The sequence below is a fragment of the Chrysemys picta genome, chromosome 2 (assembly GCF_011386835.1).
Source record: "Chrysemys picta bellii isolate R12L10 chromosome 2, ASM1138683v2, whole genome shotgun sequence".
NCBI lineage: Eukaryota > Metazoa > Chordata > Testudines > Emydidae > Chrysemys > Chrysemys picta.
In genome coordinates, this window is record NC_088792.1 from 212,973,003 (window position 1) to 212,994,060 (window position 21,058).

General features: G+C 44.3%; 1 protein-coding gene and 1 long non-coding RNA gene across 3 annotated transcripts in view; one reads left to right on the top strand and one right to left on the bottom strand.

Moving 5' to 3' along the window:
- AQP4 (aquaporin 4) overlaps nt 1-21,058 on the bottom strand; it is a 21,416-nt gene continuing 358 nt past the window's right edge. The window contains exons 1-6 of one of the 2 annotated variants that reach the window (XM_065585413.1): nt 13,747-13,890; nt 12,220-12,346; nt 9,548-9,962; nt 8,537-8,701; nt 7,124-7,204; nt 1-5,319 (exon numbers count right to left, since the gene is read on the bottom strand). In XM_065585413.1, the coding sequence (XP_065441485.1) occupies nt 5,044-5,319; nt 7,124-7,204; nt 8,537-8,701; nt 9,548-9,928 (903 nt within the window). In that variant the 5' untranslated portion in view covers nt 9,929-9,962; nt 12,220-12,346; nt 13,747-13,890 and the 3' untranslated portion in view covers nt 1-5,043. Of the gene's footprint in view, nt 5,320-7,123; nt 7,205-8,536; nt 8,702-9,547; nt 9,963-12,219; nt 12,347-13,746; nt 13,891-21,058 lie in introns of those variants that run through there. The other variant, XM_005280000.4, reaches the window with a different exon arrangement.
- The window catches only part of LOC101951626 (uncharacterized), a 19,381-nt gene continuing 19,132 nt past the window's right edge, over nt 20,810-21,058 (top strand). Inside the window, exon 1 of the long non-coding RNA XR_254665.5 lies at nt 20,810-20,993. This is a non-coding gene — a long non-coding RNA (uncharacterized LOC101951626). The remainder of the gene's footprint in view (nt 20,994-21,058) is intronic.

Below are 21,058 nucleotides of genomic sequence, written 5' to 3' on the forward strand. Positions count from 1 at the left end.
TTTTTTTAAACAGACAATAGTTTATTTACAATAGCTCAACACTATGAGATACAGCAATGAAGGGAAATGCACCAGACAAGCACCTATTTATTTTATAGCATATATTTAAGTAGATTATTCCAAATGTTACATGTTGGAAGTTTAAAATACTACTACATTAGCTTTGATATTGTGGTGACTAATGTTTCAATAATACATAACTTTGTGGAAACATCCCTGTATTCAGTTTGTTTTACACAATTTATCCTGAATTACAGTAACTTGTACAATTATGACTTGGTTCATACAAGAGAATAATAAATACTTGAGTATATATTTTCATGCCTGTTTATTTAATGAGTCCTTGCACAACTCAGATGCACACGCCTTGATGGTGAGTTATATAAATTTGATAACTAGTTTGCATCTCTGATCTTAGAATAAAATATCCAGATTGTAATTTCTCTTATATAGTCAACATTGTCGAGTGTAGAATATCTGGCATACATTTTCTTAAGCTGCAGACTAAACATTGCAAAGCACAAATGTTACATCTTTGTAACCAAACATTTAAAAGATGGAAATATGTAAGATTATTTTAAAGGATGTTTTTAACTAGCTGCAGTAGCAGAGTACTGATAACCAGAAACAAAATATATTGCAGCAAGTTTGTGTACTAACATGTATACCAGATATATGCACAGCATGCGATACGAGACTTTTGGCCTACTCCTACTCCCATCGTAGTCAATGATACAGCTTCTAGTACTTCAATGGGGTAAGAATTACAATATATCAGATGCTTCAGGAATCACATTTTTTGCTGAGATCAGTAATCGTTTGGGTGATAGATTACTTATCTATTTATTTTTCTTATCAGTATTTGCAAACTGAAAGTATTTGCTTAAGTTCACCCCACCTTCAATGTTCATCTTTTTCTTTTGGTTTACAGTAGTTAAAAATAAATATTTTGAACACAGTAGCCATGATGTACATTTACTGTAAGAAACAATCCTATACTGACAGAGCGGATACAAGAAGTCTTCTCCATCTCTAGTTTCTGGGATTATGATGACAAACCTGGTGTATTTATTGCAGTGACCGTCTGCCATCATAAACAAAATAAGTTTTAAGCTTTAAACCTCCCACATATCACTTAATAGGTCATTGGTTACATTACCAGCTGCAACAAACTAATAGCTGAAAAAATGTAGAGCATAAGTGACTATGAAAGAATACTAAAATACAAATAAATATGTTTTAAAAATTAAGGCAATCACACATACAAACAGTTAAAAAGATCATGTAAGTCTATATTGTTTAACCCAAATATTTTATGTTAATGATACCACCATAAAACAATTTAGAAGCAACATAAAAATCAATACATCAGGCTAAATCAATTTCTTAGAGAGATCAAACTGTGGCTTGGATAAATGGTGATCTCTCCTTGTGGTGCTGAAGAACAGATGATAAAGAGGAGTACGGCTGGAATTTATTTTAGGGTTGGGTCATAAAACCCAAATCCAATGAATCTACTTTCAAAATGAAACAGCATACCTGACGGCTCTCTTGACCTCTGATTTTGCAAAACAGATCACAGAATATCAGGGTTGGAAGGGACCTCAGGAGATCATCTAGTCCAGGGGTAGGCAACCTATGGCTCGCATGCCAAAGGTGGCATGCGAGTTGATTTTCAGTGGCACTCACACTGCCCAGGTCCTGGCCACCAGTCTGGGGGGGCTCTGCATTTTAATTTAATTTTAAATGAAGCTTCTTAAACATTTAAAAAAACGTATTTACTTTACATACAACAATAGTTTAGTTATATATTACAGACTTATAGAAAGAGACCTTCTAAAAATGTTAAAATGTATTACTGGCACGCAAAACCTTCAATTAGAGTGAAGAAATGAAGACTCGGCACACCACTTCTGAAAGGTTGCCGACCCCTGATCTAGTCCAACCCCCTGCTCAAAGTAGGACCAATCCCCAGACAGATTTTTGCCCCCAATCCCTAAATGGCCCCCTCAAGGATTGAACTCATAATCCTAGGTTTAGCAGACCAATGCTCAAACCACTGAGCTATCCCTAGTGAAGTGCATTGTGTGTCAGAGGCTAGGTCTACACTACCCGCCTGAATCGGCAGGTAGAAATCGACCTCTCGGGGATCGATTTATCGCGTCCTGTTGGGACGCGACAATCGATCCCTGAATTGACCCTCTTACTCCACCAGCGGAGGTGGGAGTAAGTGCCGTCGACAGGAAGCCGCAGAGGTCGATTTTGCCGCCGTCCTCACAGCGGGGTAAGTCGGCTGCGATACGTCGAATTCAGCTACGCTATTCACGTAGCTGAATTTGCGTATCTTAAATCGACTCCCCCCTGTAGTGTAGATGTAGCCTCAGAGAACAGGAGAAAGCCCTAAGAATGTACTTAATGAAAACATACTTAGGCCTTGATCCTGTTTCCATTGCAGTCAATGGCAAACTTGTTAATGATTCTAATTCATATGGAGTAGGAGCAGAGCCACTGTATCTCACTTTCTGACTCTTCCTTCCTAAGTCTATAGAGAGCAGGTGGCAATATTCTATATCAGTTTGTCCTATTTGTTTTGGCTGCCTCTTTTTTTCCCTTCTTTGTTGAACATTCTGTATCTTATGGTTGTTTCTTTCCTTGTGTGAGGCGCTCTCCTGGGACTGACTCTGAGTGTTTGCCACGCTCCATTAATAAAGAGTGTTACAAGGGGGAAAAAAGTCTCTATATTGACTTGGCTGGTTTCATGCTCACCTCAGCCACAGAATCTGGCTTTTGTCTAGACAAGCCATGAGTGCAAAAACCACAGCCTTGTATTTAAAGAACGTGATGCTGTACAAACTTCACAAGTGATGAGTCACTATATACTGTGCTTCTTAAAATAGTGAAATGCAAGAAACAAAGTCTACCTAACAGTCCACGAATGTTGTACAACTTGTCCCTTTTAGTTAGCCTGTTGAAATCATGCATTTATTAAATGTTTAGCAAAATCTCTCTGGTAAGCATATGTAGCGATGCTGCACAGAGATGGATTTCATCCTTAGCACATAACAACATTCATCAATACAATTTAAAATTATCTTGCATGTTCTTATTTATGTTTGTATTCTTGAATTTTGATGCGGCACTTGTATCAGATATATACAATTCATGAAAAACATCCCCCTTTCCTACAGAGATAGAGGCTATCAAAGCGAGGAAGAGATCAGGAATATGAATATAACATGATAATGCCTGGACTACTGGTTGAAATAAGCTGGTGATAGACATGCCCTTATGCAATGATGCACAGATTTGAACTTAGCAGTGGTCTGTTATCCCATTACTATATATACATACATACACCCCCTTACTCATTTTAATGAGTTACACACTTGCACATATTGTAAATCAAAGGACAGACAAGTCTATTACATACAATCCACTTTTTTTTTTTACTATAGTTAAATAATCATGATCGGATTTCTAGTTTTAGATACAACCTATACAACTAGGGTGACAGAAAATGGTGTTCCAACAAGCACTATAATAGCATATTGCCAAAATCACAAAAAAAACCCCAAAAAACAAAAAAATCCAACGCAACTAGTTAGGAACAAAGCCATGAGCTAATTAAAAAGATTCTATAAAGGTTTTATGTTGGGTTAGCTACCTCTGTTGAAACACTTCTATAAAGGAAGGATTGGTCACTTAAGCACTTTTGCATGTAATATCATTGGGACATCCCTTTCCCTGTTTCTCTAAAAAGCATCACATGCTTGCATTTCTTACTGTCAAATTTAATTAACAGAGAAAACTTTGCCACAGAAATGACAGAATAAGATTATATGAACAGTGCCACAAACATTGATGCTGTTCAACTAACTAGAGACCAGTTTGCAAAAAAATGTCAAAACCAAAAGCAATCATATCAATATAACCTGTTATTACAAATATTTTCCAGTCAGTGCTTCAATATAGTTAAAAGTTTTTTTAAAAATCCACCTTTATTTTGCTAATAAATAAAAATAAGATTGTCAGCAAAGTGGGTAAGTAATTTAAATGTTTAGTTATATAAATTAGCACAGTGATATTTGTTTGAATAAGTGCACTGAAAACAGACAACACCTTCCTTTCTTCTGATACCTGAACATTTATTTCCTTTTGCTTGAGTTACTGAGTAACATGTGGGCCTTCAGGTTCCCTGCATGACCTATAGTCAGCTAATACTAAATGGTCAATAGCTGAATCTCAAGACAATGTTTCACCAGATGGACAACTATGCTAACCTGCATACAATACATTCAAAGGTTTTACAGCATTATTGCAGTAGATTAGAGCCTTTGGCTTCAATATTTTTAGTTGTGGGGAACGGGAGGAAGGCAGTATTTTTTACACCAGAACATGGATATGTAATGGATGAAAATTGGTAGGATGACTGACAGGAACCAATTTTTGCCTATGAAAATATAGTTTTTTCAGAGTTTGTAAAGAAAAAACGATAGGATATACAAGAACAAACAATACTACCTTAAATTTGGATGAATCGGTTACATGCTGTACTTTGGCATTATTGTCACTGAACCTTGCAAAGAACACTTAATGGATAAGACATTCTAATCAGGATTGACAACAGCCAATTAAGTGTCAGAAGAATAATCTGATAAATACGTCTGCATGCTATAGGCATTTGCAGATAAGTCTTAACTGTCAATCTGAATGTTAAACATCTCTATTTCCATCTTGCTTTTGATGGCCTTATTAAAAAGGGAATGCTATCAGCTCTTTCAAATTGACTTTGGGAATGCTCTCTCCCAAAAAAGGACATTTCTGAATTTGGGAGAATCTGTGGGGACTCTTAAATATAGTAAATTTGTAATCAAACTGAGCAGGTGTACAGCTTGGTGAAGCAACTACATAGCTGCTGTCATCTCCATACATTTTCAGATATTGCAGGTGTCTGGTTTACAGTAGATCTGTCTCTTTAATGGGTGGAAGGATATCTGTGGACATTCTAGAAGGCCGTTCTCTGCTTTCAGTGCTCCTTGCTAGTCATACAGAAGATAGCACCTCATTGGTTGGATCACTCCCCTTCTTGTCTTCACTCTCAATGTCAATCACATGAACCGTGCCAGGCTTCAGGATCAAGTCGTCAGTCTCTATTTGACTCCTGCTATCATCCACCTCCACGTATTTCCCTTTAGACTGATGGGTAGCCTTCCCGAAGACATCTTTAAAATGTCGCTTGAACTCAGTATCTGGGCAATATACATACTCATAAAGGGCACCTGCAAGGACTGCTCCTATTATTGGTCCCACCCAATAGACCTACAAGAGAGGGAAGAAACCCCACAAGGGTACATGATGGAAAGGAAAATGTTTCAGAGAAAAGCAATTTAGTGAAGACTTTAAATGGATGACTGTCCACAAAAGCCCCTTGAGTAGACAGCTTAACTGACCTCTCTTGCTCAGAAATGGACATGATCTGAGCAATGAGGCTGTGTCTGTCTAGGTACTCCTGTGGCCTCTAACGCCATAGTATCTGAACATTTCATAAACGCTGATGAATTTGTCCTCACAACACGCTTATGAGATGGGTAAGTGCTATCTTCCCAGTTTTGTAGAAGGGAAATCTGAAGCAATTTATGGTGTATAAATGCAGAAAACAAATCAAAGTGCATAAACACATATTTCTACTTCTATTTTTAGGACCACATTTTCAAAAGAATCCAAACCTGGTCTCTGAAATTGCAGACAGCTCTGCATACCTGATTTCTGTTCATCCAGAAGAGGCAGTTAGACTTCTAATTATCCTATTTGCACACAAATCCATGGTGTGCCAATTTGCTTCAACATAATTCCCAATAGTCCTGCAATACTAGTTAGCCATGTACTGTTACAGGTCCCACCTGCCTTTGCTAAGGGCAGGTGACTGTCTCATATTTCAGGAGCAGAAGAGATCTTTCAAGCAGCTAGGACAGCAGTTCTGCTTCCCCTGGGCTGTTGCTACAATAAATACTATACACATATTTACAGCTTTGGTTATGTATTAGACGGCTTTAGATAATTAATTAATCTTGTGAATAATTACAGTTGTTTTAAAAGCTGAATAAACCATTTGGTGGTAAGAGTAAATCCACTTCTGTATGTTGACTAGTGGAGGAAAAGTTACGCATGGTGTAAGCGTTTGCAGGATCAGAGCCTACGGGCCTGATCCTACTCCAGTTGAAGGCAATGAAAGTTTTGCTATGAACTGCAGGGGCGATAAGATGGGCCCATTGTTTCAAATTAGGAAATATAGATAAACACGAAAGTATGTGGCCTTCTTAAAAATAATATTGGAAGTGTCTCCAAAAATGCCTGTCATGGCTTTAATTTGAGGAAAGTAAGACATTACCCCTCTCGCCTATCACACGTGAATTTGTTTTTAACAATTATTTTATCCAGAATGCTTTAATAAACTATTGCATTGTCAGCACTGCAAAATCTATTAATCAAAAAAGCTTCCTACACATGTACTCTTAGTTGGGCTGATGCTTGCTCATCAAAGCAGGAAATATCTATGCTTTTAGCTACGGTCTTACTCTTACAAGGCCAGGTACTGATCCCATTATCTCACATTGGTGAGAAGTTACTCGTGTAGGACCACTGATGCCAGATCAAAATGGAGAAGTTCTCATGTTGTATATCTGGCCCACTTTTTTTAGAAGCATTTAGAAAATGTGAAGCCAGTGGATTACCTGAGTAACTACTCACCAGCTTGACTGAGGGGTTTGCAGTCAAGCTCAAAGTATCTTTTTTCCAATAACAACAATTCTTTTGATCACATTGCGTTTTTTGTTTTTAACATGTCCTGATTCTCTCTCCATGCTTGCAGCCTCCTCAAAAATCCAACCTCCAAATACACAATAGGCAATTATAATTCATCCCACACAGGACAGAGTACAACTTTAACACTTGTACTTTAGGCAAAGAATAGATAAATATGGTAAAGTTTGTGGCAGCTCAGTGGCCATCTTTCTCAGTGATTGTCTTTATTGAACATTATGAAAAATAAGAAGAGCAAATGAAGAAAAAAATATAATTTGGTAGCTGGTCATTGCTATTGTAAATGAAGCATAAAAGCAGTTACCCAGTGGTTTTCCCATTTCCCCATGATAACTGCAGGTCCAAATGATCGAGCAGGATTCATACTGGCACCAGTGTAGTTGATCTACAGTAAAAATAAAATGTTAACTATTGCTATTATTAGAACATTATTATTCAACCATTTACTATCACCATTTGCTGTAATTCAGTACAGTAACTCCTCACTTAAAGTCATCCCAGTTAACGTTGTTTCATTGTTATGTTGCTGATCAATTAGGGAACATGCTCATTTAAAGTTGTGCAATGCTCCCTTCTAACGTCGTTTGGCAGCCGCCTGCATTGTCTACTGCTTGCAGGAAGAGCAGCTGGTTGCAGCTAGCTGGTGGGGGCTTGGAACCAGGGTGGACCGGCAGCCCCCATCAGCTCCCGCTCCCCTAAGTTCCCTGTGCAGCAGCTTCCCAGCAAGCTAGCAATTGCAGCTGTCCCTCCCCCCACTGCCATGTGCTGCACCTGCCCTCTGCCTTGGAGCTGCTCCCCGAGACTCCTGCTTGCTGTGCAGGGGAGAGGGAAGGAAGAGGGGGGCTAATGTCAGGGTGTCCCCCTCCTTCCTGCACCCCGCTTACCCCATCTTCCATAGAGTGGGGGACACACCAGGGCTCAGGACGGAGGGAGCTTGCAGCAGCTGCGGTCTCAGCAAGCTGATCTAATTAACAAGGCAGTGTACTTAAAGGGGAAATGCACATATCTCCCGCCATTCCTGCTGCCTTGTAGAGTGAGAGACTTAACCCTTGAGGGCTCAGCCAATTGCTAGTTCATCATTTAGCAGTAAGGGAAATATCCCACCCTCTGACTCCTTCACCTCAATCAAGCTTCACAATCATCATCACTGTGTACCAGTATTAAATTGTTTGTTTAAAACTTATACTGTGTGTGTGTGTATAAATTTTCACCAGGCAAAAGACTATATTTTATATATATATATATAATATAGTCTTTTGCCTGGTGAAAATTTTCCCCCTGGAACCTAACCCCCTCATTTACATTAATTCTTATGGGGAAATTGGATTCGCTTAACATCGTTTCGCTTAAAGTTGCATTTTTCAGGAACATAACTACAACGTTAAGTGAGGAGTTACTGTACTGTCACCCAAACCACTTTGAGCCATTTCTGATTTTGTATTTCCTGCCCACCTTTGTAGTATCAGACTATATTATCATTCTCCAGATCACCCTTCTAGTGACAGAATTAACAAAATTAACATCTACATAGACAGATAAAGGCCTGATCCAATGCCCTATCAATAGAAAGCCTCCCATTGACTTCAATGGGCTTTGCAATGGATCCCCAACAGGCTACTAAAGAATTACACCTCTAAAGGCTCCTGGAGCCACCTCGTTCTGGAGTAGGGACAGTGGAAGAAGGGCTCTATTATTTAAACAGAAGTCATTAACTTACAGCAAATAAATGTCCAATTGCAACTGAAAATCCAATTGCTAAAGCCACTGAACCAGTGACATCTCTTCGTTTTGAATCACAGCTGGCAAAAATAGTAAAAACCAGCTGGAATGTAATTATCAACTCCACCAGGAGTCCATGGCCAGCGGAAAGATCTCCGTGTACCTGGAAAAAGAAACCACCACCGAAGATGAAGCAAAGGTGAGTTTGCAGTTCAAAAAGCTACTACAAATGTTAATTGTTTTGTGATTTAAAATGTTTAGTCATGCACAGTGATGAAATGGCACTGTACTTTGGAAAGGTATGGATTCATTTCCTACCCTTTTTTTTTTTTGACAGCCATGGAAAATTACTGATGGACTGACAAAGAAAGTTCTTACTGGATTTTAATGTAGAACTTCAAAGCTAGACTGCATTTATTACATATCGAATTTGCAAATGCTGCACTTAAACTTGCACAACTTTTTTTCTTGGGAGCACTGTAATTTACTATTCAATTATAAATTCATTAATTAGCCCCGACTTAATTAATTGAAATTTCAATTAAAAATTAAGCAGCGTGTGGCTCAAGTGCATTTTTAATAAGTCCTGCAACAGGGCTAACTGATGGCATTCCTTATTAGTTTAGAACAAAGTGGAAATCTAAGGCACAATCTATTTCAGAAGTGTGTCATTTTAAATTGATGTTTTTTCAATCACCATCATAATGGCATAGAATTAATTTCAGAATTCTTCTTGAAATTGTATTTCATGCATGTATATTTAAACTGTGAACGTAGATTAGCATTACCTGCTGTTACCAGATTTGGGGGAATTCTAGAAGAGAAATCTTCTGTAAAAGAATTGCTGTAAATATTGCTCAGCATAAACCCATCCTAATGAGAGATCTAAGTCACATATAGGAGTTGTAAATAAACCAGCAATGCACTTAAACCATCACTTCTACTTTCTGGGTTTAAATCTGACACTAAAAGGTTATTCTACTTTAAGAGTAGGAGCAAAAGTTGTTACCGTAGTAACTCCCAAGCCTCCCACCAAACTTGGGGGTGTGACAAGGTAGAGAATTCCTGCCCCCACTATGGCACCCAGGCATTGGGCAACAATATAGAAGACAGACTTGGCAAGGCTGATCTTCCTAGTGCAGACCATAGCAACAGTCACAGCAGGGTTAATATGGCCACCACTGATGTGTCCAAAGCACTGCACCATGGTTGCAATGCTCAGTCCAAAGCAGAGAGCGATAAGGACCATGTCTACAGGCAGAGGCTTTTCAGATCCACCCCAGTTGATTGTAGAGCCAAGGCTGAGGAGGACAAAAATTAGCATGGCCAAAAATTCTGCTGAAACAGCTTTCCAGAAAGGCTGAGTCCAGACGCCTTTAAATGCCACCATGATGGTCTCACACTTACACAGACGTCCACACTTACTGAAAAAGAAAACAAATCTGCATCAGAAGTCACCAAGTCAGCCTTAGATTTTGCTGTAGAGGATTATTATCTGGCTGACCTTCTGGGGATGGCAGCAACACTGGACACCCTATGGTGGGGCTAATAATAAAGATGTGCATTGCTAGAGAGACTAAAGAAACATCACTCATGCTCAGGAGGTCCTGTTCTTAGTATACTGCAGTCTAAAGGACACAGGGCAACTAGTCATTGTGTTTGCTAAGGAAAGTCTCTCTAAACAGATGGAGTTTCAGATAAAGAAACCTATAGTTTTTTAAAAATAAGTAGGTTTGTCTTCTAGTTGCACCAAAATCTGCATTGAACTTGCATACTGTAAAACCCCATTAACTTCAGTGGCCCCTTTGTCCCTTGTGTTTATTCTGTGGATAGCTTCCCTTTCTATGCAAATTTGTACTTTTACAGCACATATACAATATTTCAATAAAAGGCCAAGAGCCCAATCAAAATCATAATTTCCCAAACTACAACACTGATGTTGCAGTTTTGGAAGTTGCCATAGAAGGGTTTATAAGGGAGCCTCTTTTTGAAATATTATTTTGTGTCAATAAGAAACAACGTATTTATGCATAGAGGACACATTCTTCAGGATGGACATTGGGTAAAATTAATTCAGCCAGGAGAATACAAGAAATCCTAAATTCTGTCCCTGAATCAAACATTCAATTTCTTTTGGGCTATGTTTGTAGGATGAGGAGCGAATTGTAGTAATATTTATTGTATAAGTAGTGTGGAGAACTGTGGGTGGGGGGAGAAAGTACCACATTGGTTTCAATTGTGCACCAGCACTGATATTTACTAGGCTACACTGCCTTCATGATGAGTTACATTTTTGTTACGTGTCCAGAGACCTATGGAAGTGGGTTACTGAAGAAGAGTTATTTGTAGTATTAATAAATTGAAAATAAACCAAAAAGGGAGCATTTTATGAGTTTCCAAGGAATGCAAACAAGATTTTCTTTTTCTTTATTTAAACAAAGGAAAATAAAAATGTTGAACTGCTACAACTCAGAGCAGAATTTCAAGTGGAAGGATGGAGGAATTTAATAACTGGTTACCTAAGGTAATTTGAGCCATAGTACATACCTAACAACACTTACACTTGAAAGAATGCATTATGTATCTTCATAAGCACTAGACAGGTTTCAGAGTAGCAGCCGTGTTAGTCTGTATCCGCAAAAAGAAGAACAGGAGTACTTGTGGCACCTTAGAGACTAACAAATTTATTAGAGCATAAGCTTTCGTGGACTACAGCCCACTTCTTCGGTATGCATCCGAAGAAGTGGGCTGTAGTCCACGAAAGCTTATGCTCTAATAAATTTGTTAGTCTCTAAGGTGCCACAAGTACTCCTGTTCTTCTATAAGCACTAGAGGCACACATGACCATGAATTTCTCAGCAGTGCAGTTTTGATGCTCTCAAGGGAGGTGTGGCAGGGCCCACTCACTTCACGTGAGCACCCGTACTGGCTGAGTGTGTCTCTATACCTGCACTCCCTCTGCGTTGCTCTGCTTGTGGTGATCCCTGCTGGCAGTTAAACTTCTTAGGCAGATTTCAGTGACTCAGCCCTCAGTTATTGTGAAACAGCAAACAGTTCCCTTCTGGACACAAGTCCAACAGGGCCTATCAAGTACCTACAGTTGGTCTGTTCCTGCAGCCCTCCTTGGGCTCTGTCTTAAATTGTCCTTGCTCTGGTATGGAGCAGTGCCCCCAGGGCTTCCTCCTTGGAGATTGTTCACCTATTGTCCCAGCTGAATCACTCTGTACAGTTCAGTCCCCTTCCGGGTGGGTATGGCTGTGTTGTAACAGAAGTCCCACAAATGCGGCCCCTCTTTCTAGGTCTTCAGCCCCTTCCCTGGGCCAGTTTAATCTCCCCTTTTTCAGGGAATTGGTGTGTGTACACGTACCCAGCATGCCCACTACTCCAAGTCCCAACCCAGGGACCTTATAAGTAGCAGCCACCTGCTGCTTCCCTTTAACAATTTACTGCTGCATTTCCCTGGGACAATTACCCACTGAAGCAATGAAGATTAAGCAGATGAAGAGATGAAGCAAAACTGGAACCTTAAACCCCTTTAAAATGTTGGCTACACAGATATGAACCAGCACCTATAGTTTTGGTTTCAGTCAGGGCCCGAACAAGAATGGGACAATTTTTTTCTTTTTTTGACTCAGATGAGATTGTTTTCACAAGATTTCAACCACAGTGTGAAGAATTTACCTCTTGAGCACCTCCTTGGGGCTGGATGCAGTACTGCAGTCCTTCTCTCAGGTGCTTCCTGCAGACTGACTTTGGTGGGTGTTCAGTGGCTTAGCCCTCTGTCCAAGTCACAAACTCTGAGTGAACCCTTCCCAGGGTATTAAAGAGTCCAATAAATAAACAATCTCTTCGCCCTCGCTAGGGTCTTCAGCAGTGGCTCTGCGTCCTGTAAGTTCAGCCACTTGTTCAGGCTCCCAAACAAACTCCGTCCCCTTCTTGGGGTTATACCATGTTACCTATGGGGGAACGCAGGCCTGCCCGCTACTCTGGGTTCCAACCCAGGTCAGGGACCCAACACACAGCAGCCATACACTGCTTGAGTCAATCAGTTGCTGCCTCTTCCCACCAGGCCTTTTAACTTCATCCTTATCCCAGGGCTAAGGTTCTTAGGTACTATCTTTCCTCGCAAACCCAGCTCTGCAAAATACTGCCAGAAAACAATCTTTGGCTATCCCACAAGCTCCTGTGGCAGCACCCTTCCTTTCCCTTCTGCTCCCAGCCAGGAACTGAACAGCTAAGGCCCTTGCAGTTCCTTTTATCTGGGCCACCAGGGCCTGACTGGCTGCTACAGATCCCTCTAGCCTTTGGAGGACCTGGTTCCTGTGGTTTCTAAAACAGCTGTTCTAAAGACTCCTCTTTAGGCAAGCTTGGAGGATCCATATTCGCTGCTGTTCTCCTCTCAGCTTGCTATTTCTTGGGTTGGGGTATAGTAGGACCGCGGGGCTCCCAGTCAGGGAGCTGCAAAGGCAGAATACACCTAGTCACACTAAGACTGTGGAAATCATGCAACAACAGCTAATCTTGCAACATTTCTATCATTCAAAATGGCCAAATGTTCACAAAAACAGCTTATGAAATTGATACTGAATTTGAACCCTAAACGAGATTGTCACTTAAACCCACCCTCTACCACTGGCCTAACTCTTAATACAGATCCAACCAAATACTACCTCCCTGCCAACAGTCTGGTGCATTGGGCATGGAGACAGGAACTCCTAGTCTTCACCTTGTATTTACTCTCGAGTCATTGTGCAATGTTGGCCAAGTCACAACCATTCTGTGTTTAATTTTCCTCCTCTGTAAAATTAGAATGAAAATATGTTCCTGTCGGATAGAGGGCACTGTGGCCTGTCCTGTAAGCTGGTGGAATGTAAAGGGGCCTGAAGTGCCTCCTTATTCCCTTGCACCAGTGTGTTGTACTATTGCTTCCCAGCATGCAGGGGCAGCAGGAGCTTCATTTCCCCACCCCTGCACAAGTAGGCAGAAAGGGGCAAAGCACTGGCAAATGTACGTGTTGGCATAGCTACACTAGCACATCAGAGAGCATATGATGTGTCAGGTTTGCAGATGACACAAAAATTGGGGGCATGGTAAATAATGAAGAGGACAGGTCACTTAGTAAACTGGACTCAAGCAAACAGTATGCATTTTAATATGGCTAAGTGTAAATACATACATCTAGGAACAAAGACAGTAGGCCATACTGACAAGATAGGGGACTTTATCCTGGGAAGTAGTGACTCTGAAAAGGATTTTGTGGTCGTGGTGGATAATCAGATGAAGATGAGCTTCCAGTGTGATGCTATGGCCAAAAGGCCTAATGTAACCCTTGGACGCATAAACAAGGGAATCCTGAGTAGGAGTAGAGAGGTTATTTTACCTCTATATTTGGCACTGCAGCAGGAATACTGTGTCCACTTCTTACTCCTGGGGGAAATCTGTGCCACTGCACCTGCGCAGAGTTCATGTCCCCCACAGATTTCTTTGCTTCCCCACAGAAAAATGACTTTCTGACAGGGAAGCAAAGGGAAGCCACAAGACTGGTCATGTGCCGTTCCCCTGCAGCGCGGATGCGTTGTTTCAGGAGCCCAGAGCAGCCAGCGGAGTGGTAATCATTGGGGGGGTGGGCTAGGAACATCCTGGCCAGTGGCTCCTATCCTGTGCCAGGTTCAGCTACTAGTCCTGGCTGGCTGGGGAGGATGGGACTTCCTCTTCCTCTGCAAGAAGCAGCCAGGGCTGGGTCAGACCCACTTCCAGAAACCTCCCCAGCTGCTGGAAGCTCTGCACTCTCCCCCCTACCCCGCTTCTTGCTCCCATCACTACTCAGCTGTGGGGGGCAGGGGTCACTGTACAGGGAGCTACTCCCCCATTTGCCCAACCCCCGTACATCCAGATCCACCTCATACCCAGATTGCCCTGCCAAGCTTCATGCCCTGCACCCAGAACCCCCCCACTGACTTCCTTGAACCCAAACCCACACCCCAACAAGCCTCACTCTCTGCATCCAGAGCCCCTTGCACCCAGACCCTCCCGCCAAGCCCCACCTCCCTGCATCTGGACCCCACCCCTGCACCCAGACCAGCCCCTGCATTCGAACTCCCATCCCTGCAGCTGGACCACCCTTACTAGCCCCCCGCACCCAGATTTCCACCCCACTGAACCCCACCAAGCCAGCACCTGGACCTGCACCCCACCAAGCCAGCAACTGGACCCCCCCGCTGAGCCCTCCACACCCATTCCCCCCTGCTGAGCCCCTACCACCTTCACCTGGACACCCCAGCAGAGACTCATTTTGTCTGCATCCAGAAACCACCCCCCAGTGAGCCCCTGTTCATCCAGATCTCTCTCGCACCCGGACCCCCCACGAAGCCACCCGCATCCAGATTGCCCCACACAGAACCCTATCACCCCACACCTGGATCTACCTACACTAAGCCCCTCCATACTTGGATCCTGCTGGGCTGAGCCTGCCTGCCTACATCTAGTGTGCTTGGCACAGAGGGGCAGGGCCCTGGAGTGTTTCTGGGAAAGTCCTGGTCCTTGCACTACGTCAGGATCAGCTGTAACTTTACCGCTGAGTCCATGTCTGGGGGAGGGGAGGTGCAGGGTGATTTCCTACCTCTGTGTAGTCAGTGGCCTGTGCTCCCCACTGCCATGCTGGAGCCTCCACACTTATTTATTGACAAATAAAATTTGCAGAATTTTAAATTATTGTGTGCAGAATGTTAATTTTTTTGGCACAGAATTCCCTCAGGAGTAACTTCTGGTGTCCACAATTCAAGAAGGATGTTGATAAATTGGAGAGAGTTCAGAGACAAGCAATGAGACTGAGGAAAGAACATGCCTTATAGTGACAGACTCAAAGAGTTTGATCTATCTAGCTTAACAACGAGAAGAGTTAGGGGTGACTTGATTACAGTCTATAAGTATCTACATAGGGAACAAATATTTAATTAGGGGCTCTTCATTCTAGCAGACTAAGATATAACACTATCCAATGGCTGGAAATTGAAACTAGATGAATTAAGATTGGAAATAAGGAACACATTTTTAACTGTGAGAGTAATTAACCGGTGGAACAATTTACCAAGCATCCTGGTGGATTCTTCATCACTAACAATTTTAAAATCAAGATTAGATGTTTTGCTAAAAGTTCTGCTCTAAGAATTCTTTTTGGGAAGTTCTATGGCCTATGTTCTATCAGAAGTCAGAGTAGATAATCACACTGGTCCCTTCTGGCCTTGAAATCTATACATCTAGGACTCAACCTGATGCAGTTTACTCCCTGCCAGGGGCAGCGGAGAGACTGGAAGGGAGACTAATTTGGGGAGTCACAGGGCATGTCTGCACTACAAAATTAAGTCCACCTATGTTAGGTCAACTTACAGCCACCACAGTAATTACTGTGGTTTTTCATGTCCATGCTGTTGATGGTGCTCGTGCTCACCTTGAGCGCTTCCTCTGAGTTAAGAGGGGCAGTATGGGGCGGGGGGGGGGGGGGGGGAAGGGGGCTGAGAGCCCGGGCTGTCAGCTCCCTGCGGGGCTCTCCATCCGGAGCCCAGCTGCCCCATGGGCTCCTGGCTCCCTGCTGGGAGCCGAGCAGCAGCCCAGGCTCTGAGCATGGAGTTCCCCACATGGAGTGGGGAGCCCAGGTGGCAGCTGGGCTCCTAGTGACGAATGGGAAGCCAGGAGCCCAGGCTCCAGCGGTTAGCTCTGTGGGGAGCGGGTAGCTGAGAGCCTGGGCGGTAGCCGGGCTTACAGCTGGAGCCTTCCACCTACCCCGGAGTGACAGCCCCAGCTGTGAGCCGGGCACAAGGTTCACAGGAGGGTACCTACCCGCCTTCCTTGTCAATTTCAGGGCTTGTCAGGAGCTGTGAAATTGACAAGAATGACAGCCAACAGCCGATGAAAGTAATGCAGTTTCTACACAGCGTAGACACTGTGGCCTGGTCTATACTACCCGCCTGAATCGGCGGGTAGAAATCGACCTCTCGGGAATCGATTTATCGCGTCCCGTGGGGACGTGACAATCGATCCCCGAATCGGCGCTCTAACTCCACCAGCGGAGGTGGTAGTAAGCGCCGCCGACAAAAAGCGGCAGAAGTCGATTTTGCCGCCGTCTTCACAACGGGGTAAGTCGGCTGTAATACGTCGAATTCAGCTACGCTATTCACGTTGCTGAATTTGCGTATCTTAAACCGACTCCCCGCTGTAGTGTAGATGTACCCTGTGTCACCCTAACTGCACAGACATAAGCCCTCTGCCTCTCGTGGAGGTGGAGTTATTATGTCGGTGTAGTAGGGCACTTACATCGGCTGGAGCAAGGCTGTAGTGTAGACACTGATATAATCAGATGTTGCCTTACCTTGACCTAATTCTGTAGTGTAGACCAAGCCACAGTCTCTCCTAGGCTGCTCCAGGGTCAGTGCAACAACAGGTTGCTCCTTTCAAAGGGCAGATTGTAAACTGGCAATCAGGGTAAGAGTGTTTATGGATTTTTCAGTTAATGTTTATTTAAGGTCTTGAAAATGTAAAGTGCTATTTAAGAGCCAAGTATTATATTAAGGTATCACACAAACGAATAGTCAGGCTCTGTTTATCAAGAGAAGGTGAATTTCCATCCTGTTAAGCTTCGTGGAAAAACACAGTAGCCCTGTATTGTTTCATCAATATTTTTACAAGTATTATCTTAAGTGTTTGCTTTGTTTATGGACATGTAACCCGCTAATGAGTGTGTTTCTGGTTCCCCTCTGTGCTGATCCACAGAGGATATGAGTTGTTACAACCCTTAGTTACAGAGCTGTAACTCTTTACTCATGCTGGAGCTGCTCATGCTTTTGCTCTGGAGGACCTGGGTGTATCAGCCAACATGACGGCCATCACACACATCTCTCCTTTAACATCCTATGGGCATGGATGTGCCAGTGTAGCTATGACACTGAAATGTGAACTATGATTGCTAAGAAGATTGGCATTATGGCCTAGAGCAGGGGTAGGCAACCTATGGCATGCGTGCCAAAGGTGGAACGCGAGCTGATTTTCAGTGGCACTCACACTGCCCGGGTCTTGGCCACCAGTCCGGGGGGCTCTGCATTTTAATTTAATTTTAAATGAAGCTTCTTAAACACTTTAAAAACCTTATTACATACAACAATAGTTTAGTTATATATCATAGACTTATAGAAAGAGACCTTCTAAAAACATTAACATGTATTACTAGCATGCAAAACCTTAAATTAGAGTGAATAAATGAAGACTCGGCACACCACTTCTGAAAGGTTGCCGACCCCTGGCCTAGAGGGTAGTGCAGTGGACTGGGAGTCAAGAGACATCAATTCTATTTCTCACTCTGCCACTGATCTGCTGTGTGACCACAGGCAAGTCATTTCACACTCTCATGCCTCAGTTTTCCCTCATGTCCTTTGCCTGCCTTGTCTATTTAGCATGTTAGCTCTTTGGGGCATGGACTGTCTTTTACTATATACCTACCTAGTGAAATAGGGCCCCAACCTGAATTACGGTGTCTACGCATTACTATAAGCAATACTACTAATAAAGATTGCACTAAGAAAGTTCACTTAAATTTTAAAAATTCATCCTTTTCTAACTAAAATTATGTCAGTGATTAGAAGTGAGCAAAGCAAACAAAGCGAATGCAGGATTATTACAAACAACACTCCATGTGTCCCTTATTTCAATGTTTTGTGAATCTCACAAATATTTTAACAGTCATCTCTATAGCAAGCTGGAGCACCCTAAGCCCTGCTGTGACACAGCTACCTGCAGCTCAAACAGACATTAGATGTCTAAGGAGAACTCTGGATGGCTTGAAAGCTTGTCTCTCTTGCCACAGAAGTTGGTCCAATAAAAGATATTACATCACCCACATTGTCTTTCTAATATCCTGGGACTGATGGACGCATCTACAACTACCCTGCAAACAACTTGTGAGACAGTCAGCTGCTGTAGCAATGCAATTATGCAAGCGCATGCTGTCCTAAGCTTTTCTCACCAATTTTGTTTTGGTTTCAAAATGTAATTCAACCCAATTTTGCAAGAAACACGTGTATTGTAGTTCTTCGGGGGAAAATAACCCATAACTTATAAGCCGAACCAAACCTATGACTTGGTTGGATGGAAACATCCAGTGCAGTGTTTCTCAATCTTTTCTAGACAGTAACTAGGGTTGCCAGGCAATTGGTTTTCGACCGGAATGCCTGGTCAAAAAGGACCTTGGTGGCTTCAGTCAGCACCACCGACCGGGCCGTTAATAGTCTGGTCAGCGGCGCAGCAGGGCCCGGGGCTAGGACAGACTCCCTACCTACCCTGGCTTTGCACTGCTCCCGGAAGCAGCTGCCAGGTCCCTGTGGCCCCTAGGTGCTGAGGTGGTCAGGGAAGTGCCACATGCTGCTCCCGCCCCAAGTACCGGCTCCACAGCTCCCATTGGCTGGGAAGAGTGACCATTGGCCAGGGAGGTGTGTGTGCCTGCTGAGGAACTGCACCTATAGGCTGCAGGGACCCGGCAGCTGCTTCCTTGGAGCCGCAGTAAGTCGGGACCCTGCACCCTCTCCCACACCACACCCCCTTGCCCTAGCCTGTAGCCTTCTCATGCACCCCAAACCCCTCATCCTAGCCCCACCCACAACCAGAGCCCTCCCCCCCTGCACTCCAACTCCAATTCTTTGGCCCAGCCCGGATTCCCCTCCTGCACCCTAAATCCCTCATCCCCAGCCCCACCCCCAGCTGGAGCCCTCATCCCCCCCAAACCCCAAACCCCTCATCCCTGTCCCCACCCCAGAGCCTACACCCCCAGCCCAGAGCCCACACTCCCTCCTGCACCCCAACCCCCTGTCCCAACCCAGTGTGAGTGAGTGAGGGTGGGGAAGAATGAGTGACTGAGAAAGGGGGATGGAGCAAATGGGAGCGGGGCCTCAGAGGAGGGGCGGGGCATGGGCAGGGCCTCAGAGAAGGCACAGGGCAGGGGCATTCCCTTTTGTGTGATTAGCAAGTTGGCAGCCCTAACAGTGACCCCATATTACAAGCGAAAGACAGTTTAAGAACATAAAGAAAAGGAGGGTGGTTGCAGCTCCCTGGCTCAAGAAGCCCTGGGAAGGTGAATGAAACCCCCTCCTCTGGCCATTTCCTTTCTGGAGGAGAGGAAAAATGGATGAGTGCTGCCCTGGAGATGAGCCAGCAGGGGGTGGGCTATTTCCACCATAGTACTTGCAGCAATACAGTCCCCCAGCACCTGACTCAGGATCCCCAGTGATAATTGTCCAGGTTAAGAGCGCAGACGCCTTATCTGGACACGCAGAAGAGAGTAATAATAAATACTGTAGTTCATGTGCAACAGCTCCACGGTGTTTTCACATGTCACCTGTTAAACTAAATGCTGCGGAAAATGTGGATGATTAGAACTCTGCTCCTAAAACAACAGAAGGGCAATTTTAAAGCACATACCTCACTTTTGCTTAAAAATACTATATAACCCCCTTAGGGTTATTCAGAAGCCAAATCTGAAAGACAGCCACAAAAGGCAGTGACTCTCTGCAACAAGCCCTGTACCCTAAAATACCGACCGGCGTATTACGAGCTGCCTTTTAAAAGCACTTTACGTACGAAGGTATTTTGGGACCCTGTCCAAACGGGTGAAAGACAACGCATCGCCTCTGACCGTTTAGTGACCACTCTGCAGCCCCGCGTGGTTTAATGTTTCATGTTCTGCACACGGACAAACCCCCACCCCTCTAGCAGACAGTGACGGGCTAACCCAGTCACTAGGGCAGCTTCACCCACTGCAACCCAAAATTGTCTTGGCCAAGATCATGCAACAAACATCCCTCCCCGCCCCTGCCTTGCTCTGGAAACCAACCACCGGCTGCCCAGGGAGCGGAAAACAAAAAGCACCAAGAGCGCAACTCACAAGCGAGCGGGACCGCCAGTCCAGCAGCCCCGGGCCAGCTGGGATGGTCGGGGACGGTGTTAAAGGCGCCGCTCGTGTGTTGCTCTTCGGGGAGAGGGCAGGAGGTGGGGCTGCAGGGAGGGGTGGCTGCGAATGAAAGCAGGGAGCGGGGCAAGAGAACAAGAGCCGGGCTCCTGGGTGCAGGACCCTGGGGAGGGCAGACGAGGCGCTTCCACTTGCAGCGCCCCTACCCCCAGAGCCGCCGCTGCCTTGGCTTCACACTGGCAACAGGCGCGCCGAGAAATTTAACCCTCTCGGCGCTGCAGCCCCGGCCTGCACTCCTCGCTCTGCCCCCTCCGCACTCTGTGGGGGGCGGCCGATTGGCCTTTGGCTGCAACTCGCACCCGCAGGCTGGATGGGGCCCAGCCCGGCCCCAGCACAAAGCGGGGTTTGTTGCTCTGAACGGCTTGTGCCGGCTCCTGCTAATTTCTTTCAAGTGGCGCTGGATAGCCAGCCCTTGCCGAGCCAAGTTGGAAAGCAGGGAAGCGCTTGGGTGAGTGCTCGCTTGGGTTTGGGGTCGGGCTGGGAGATGCTGAGTGCACTGGCTCGGGAGGAGAT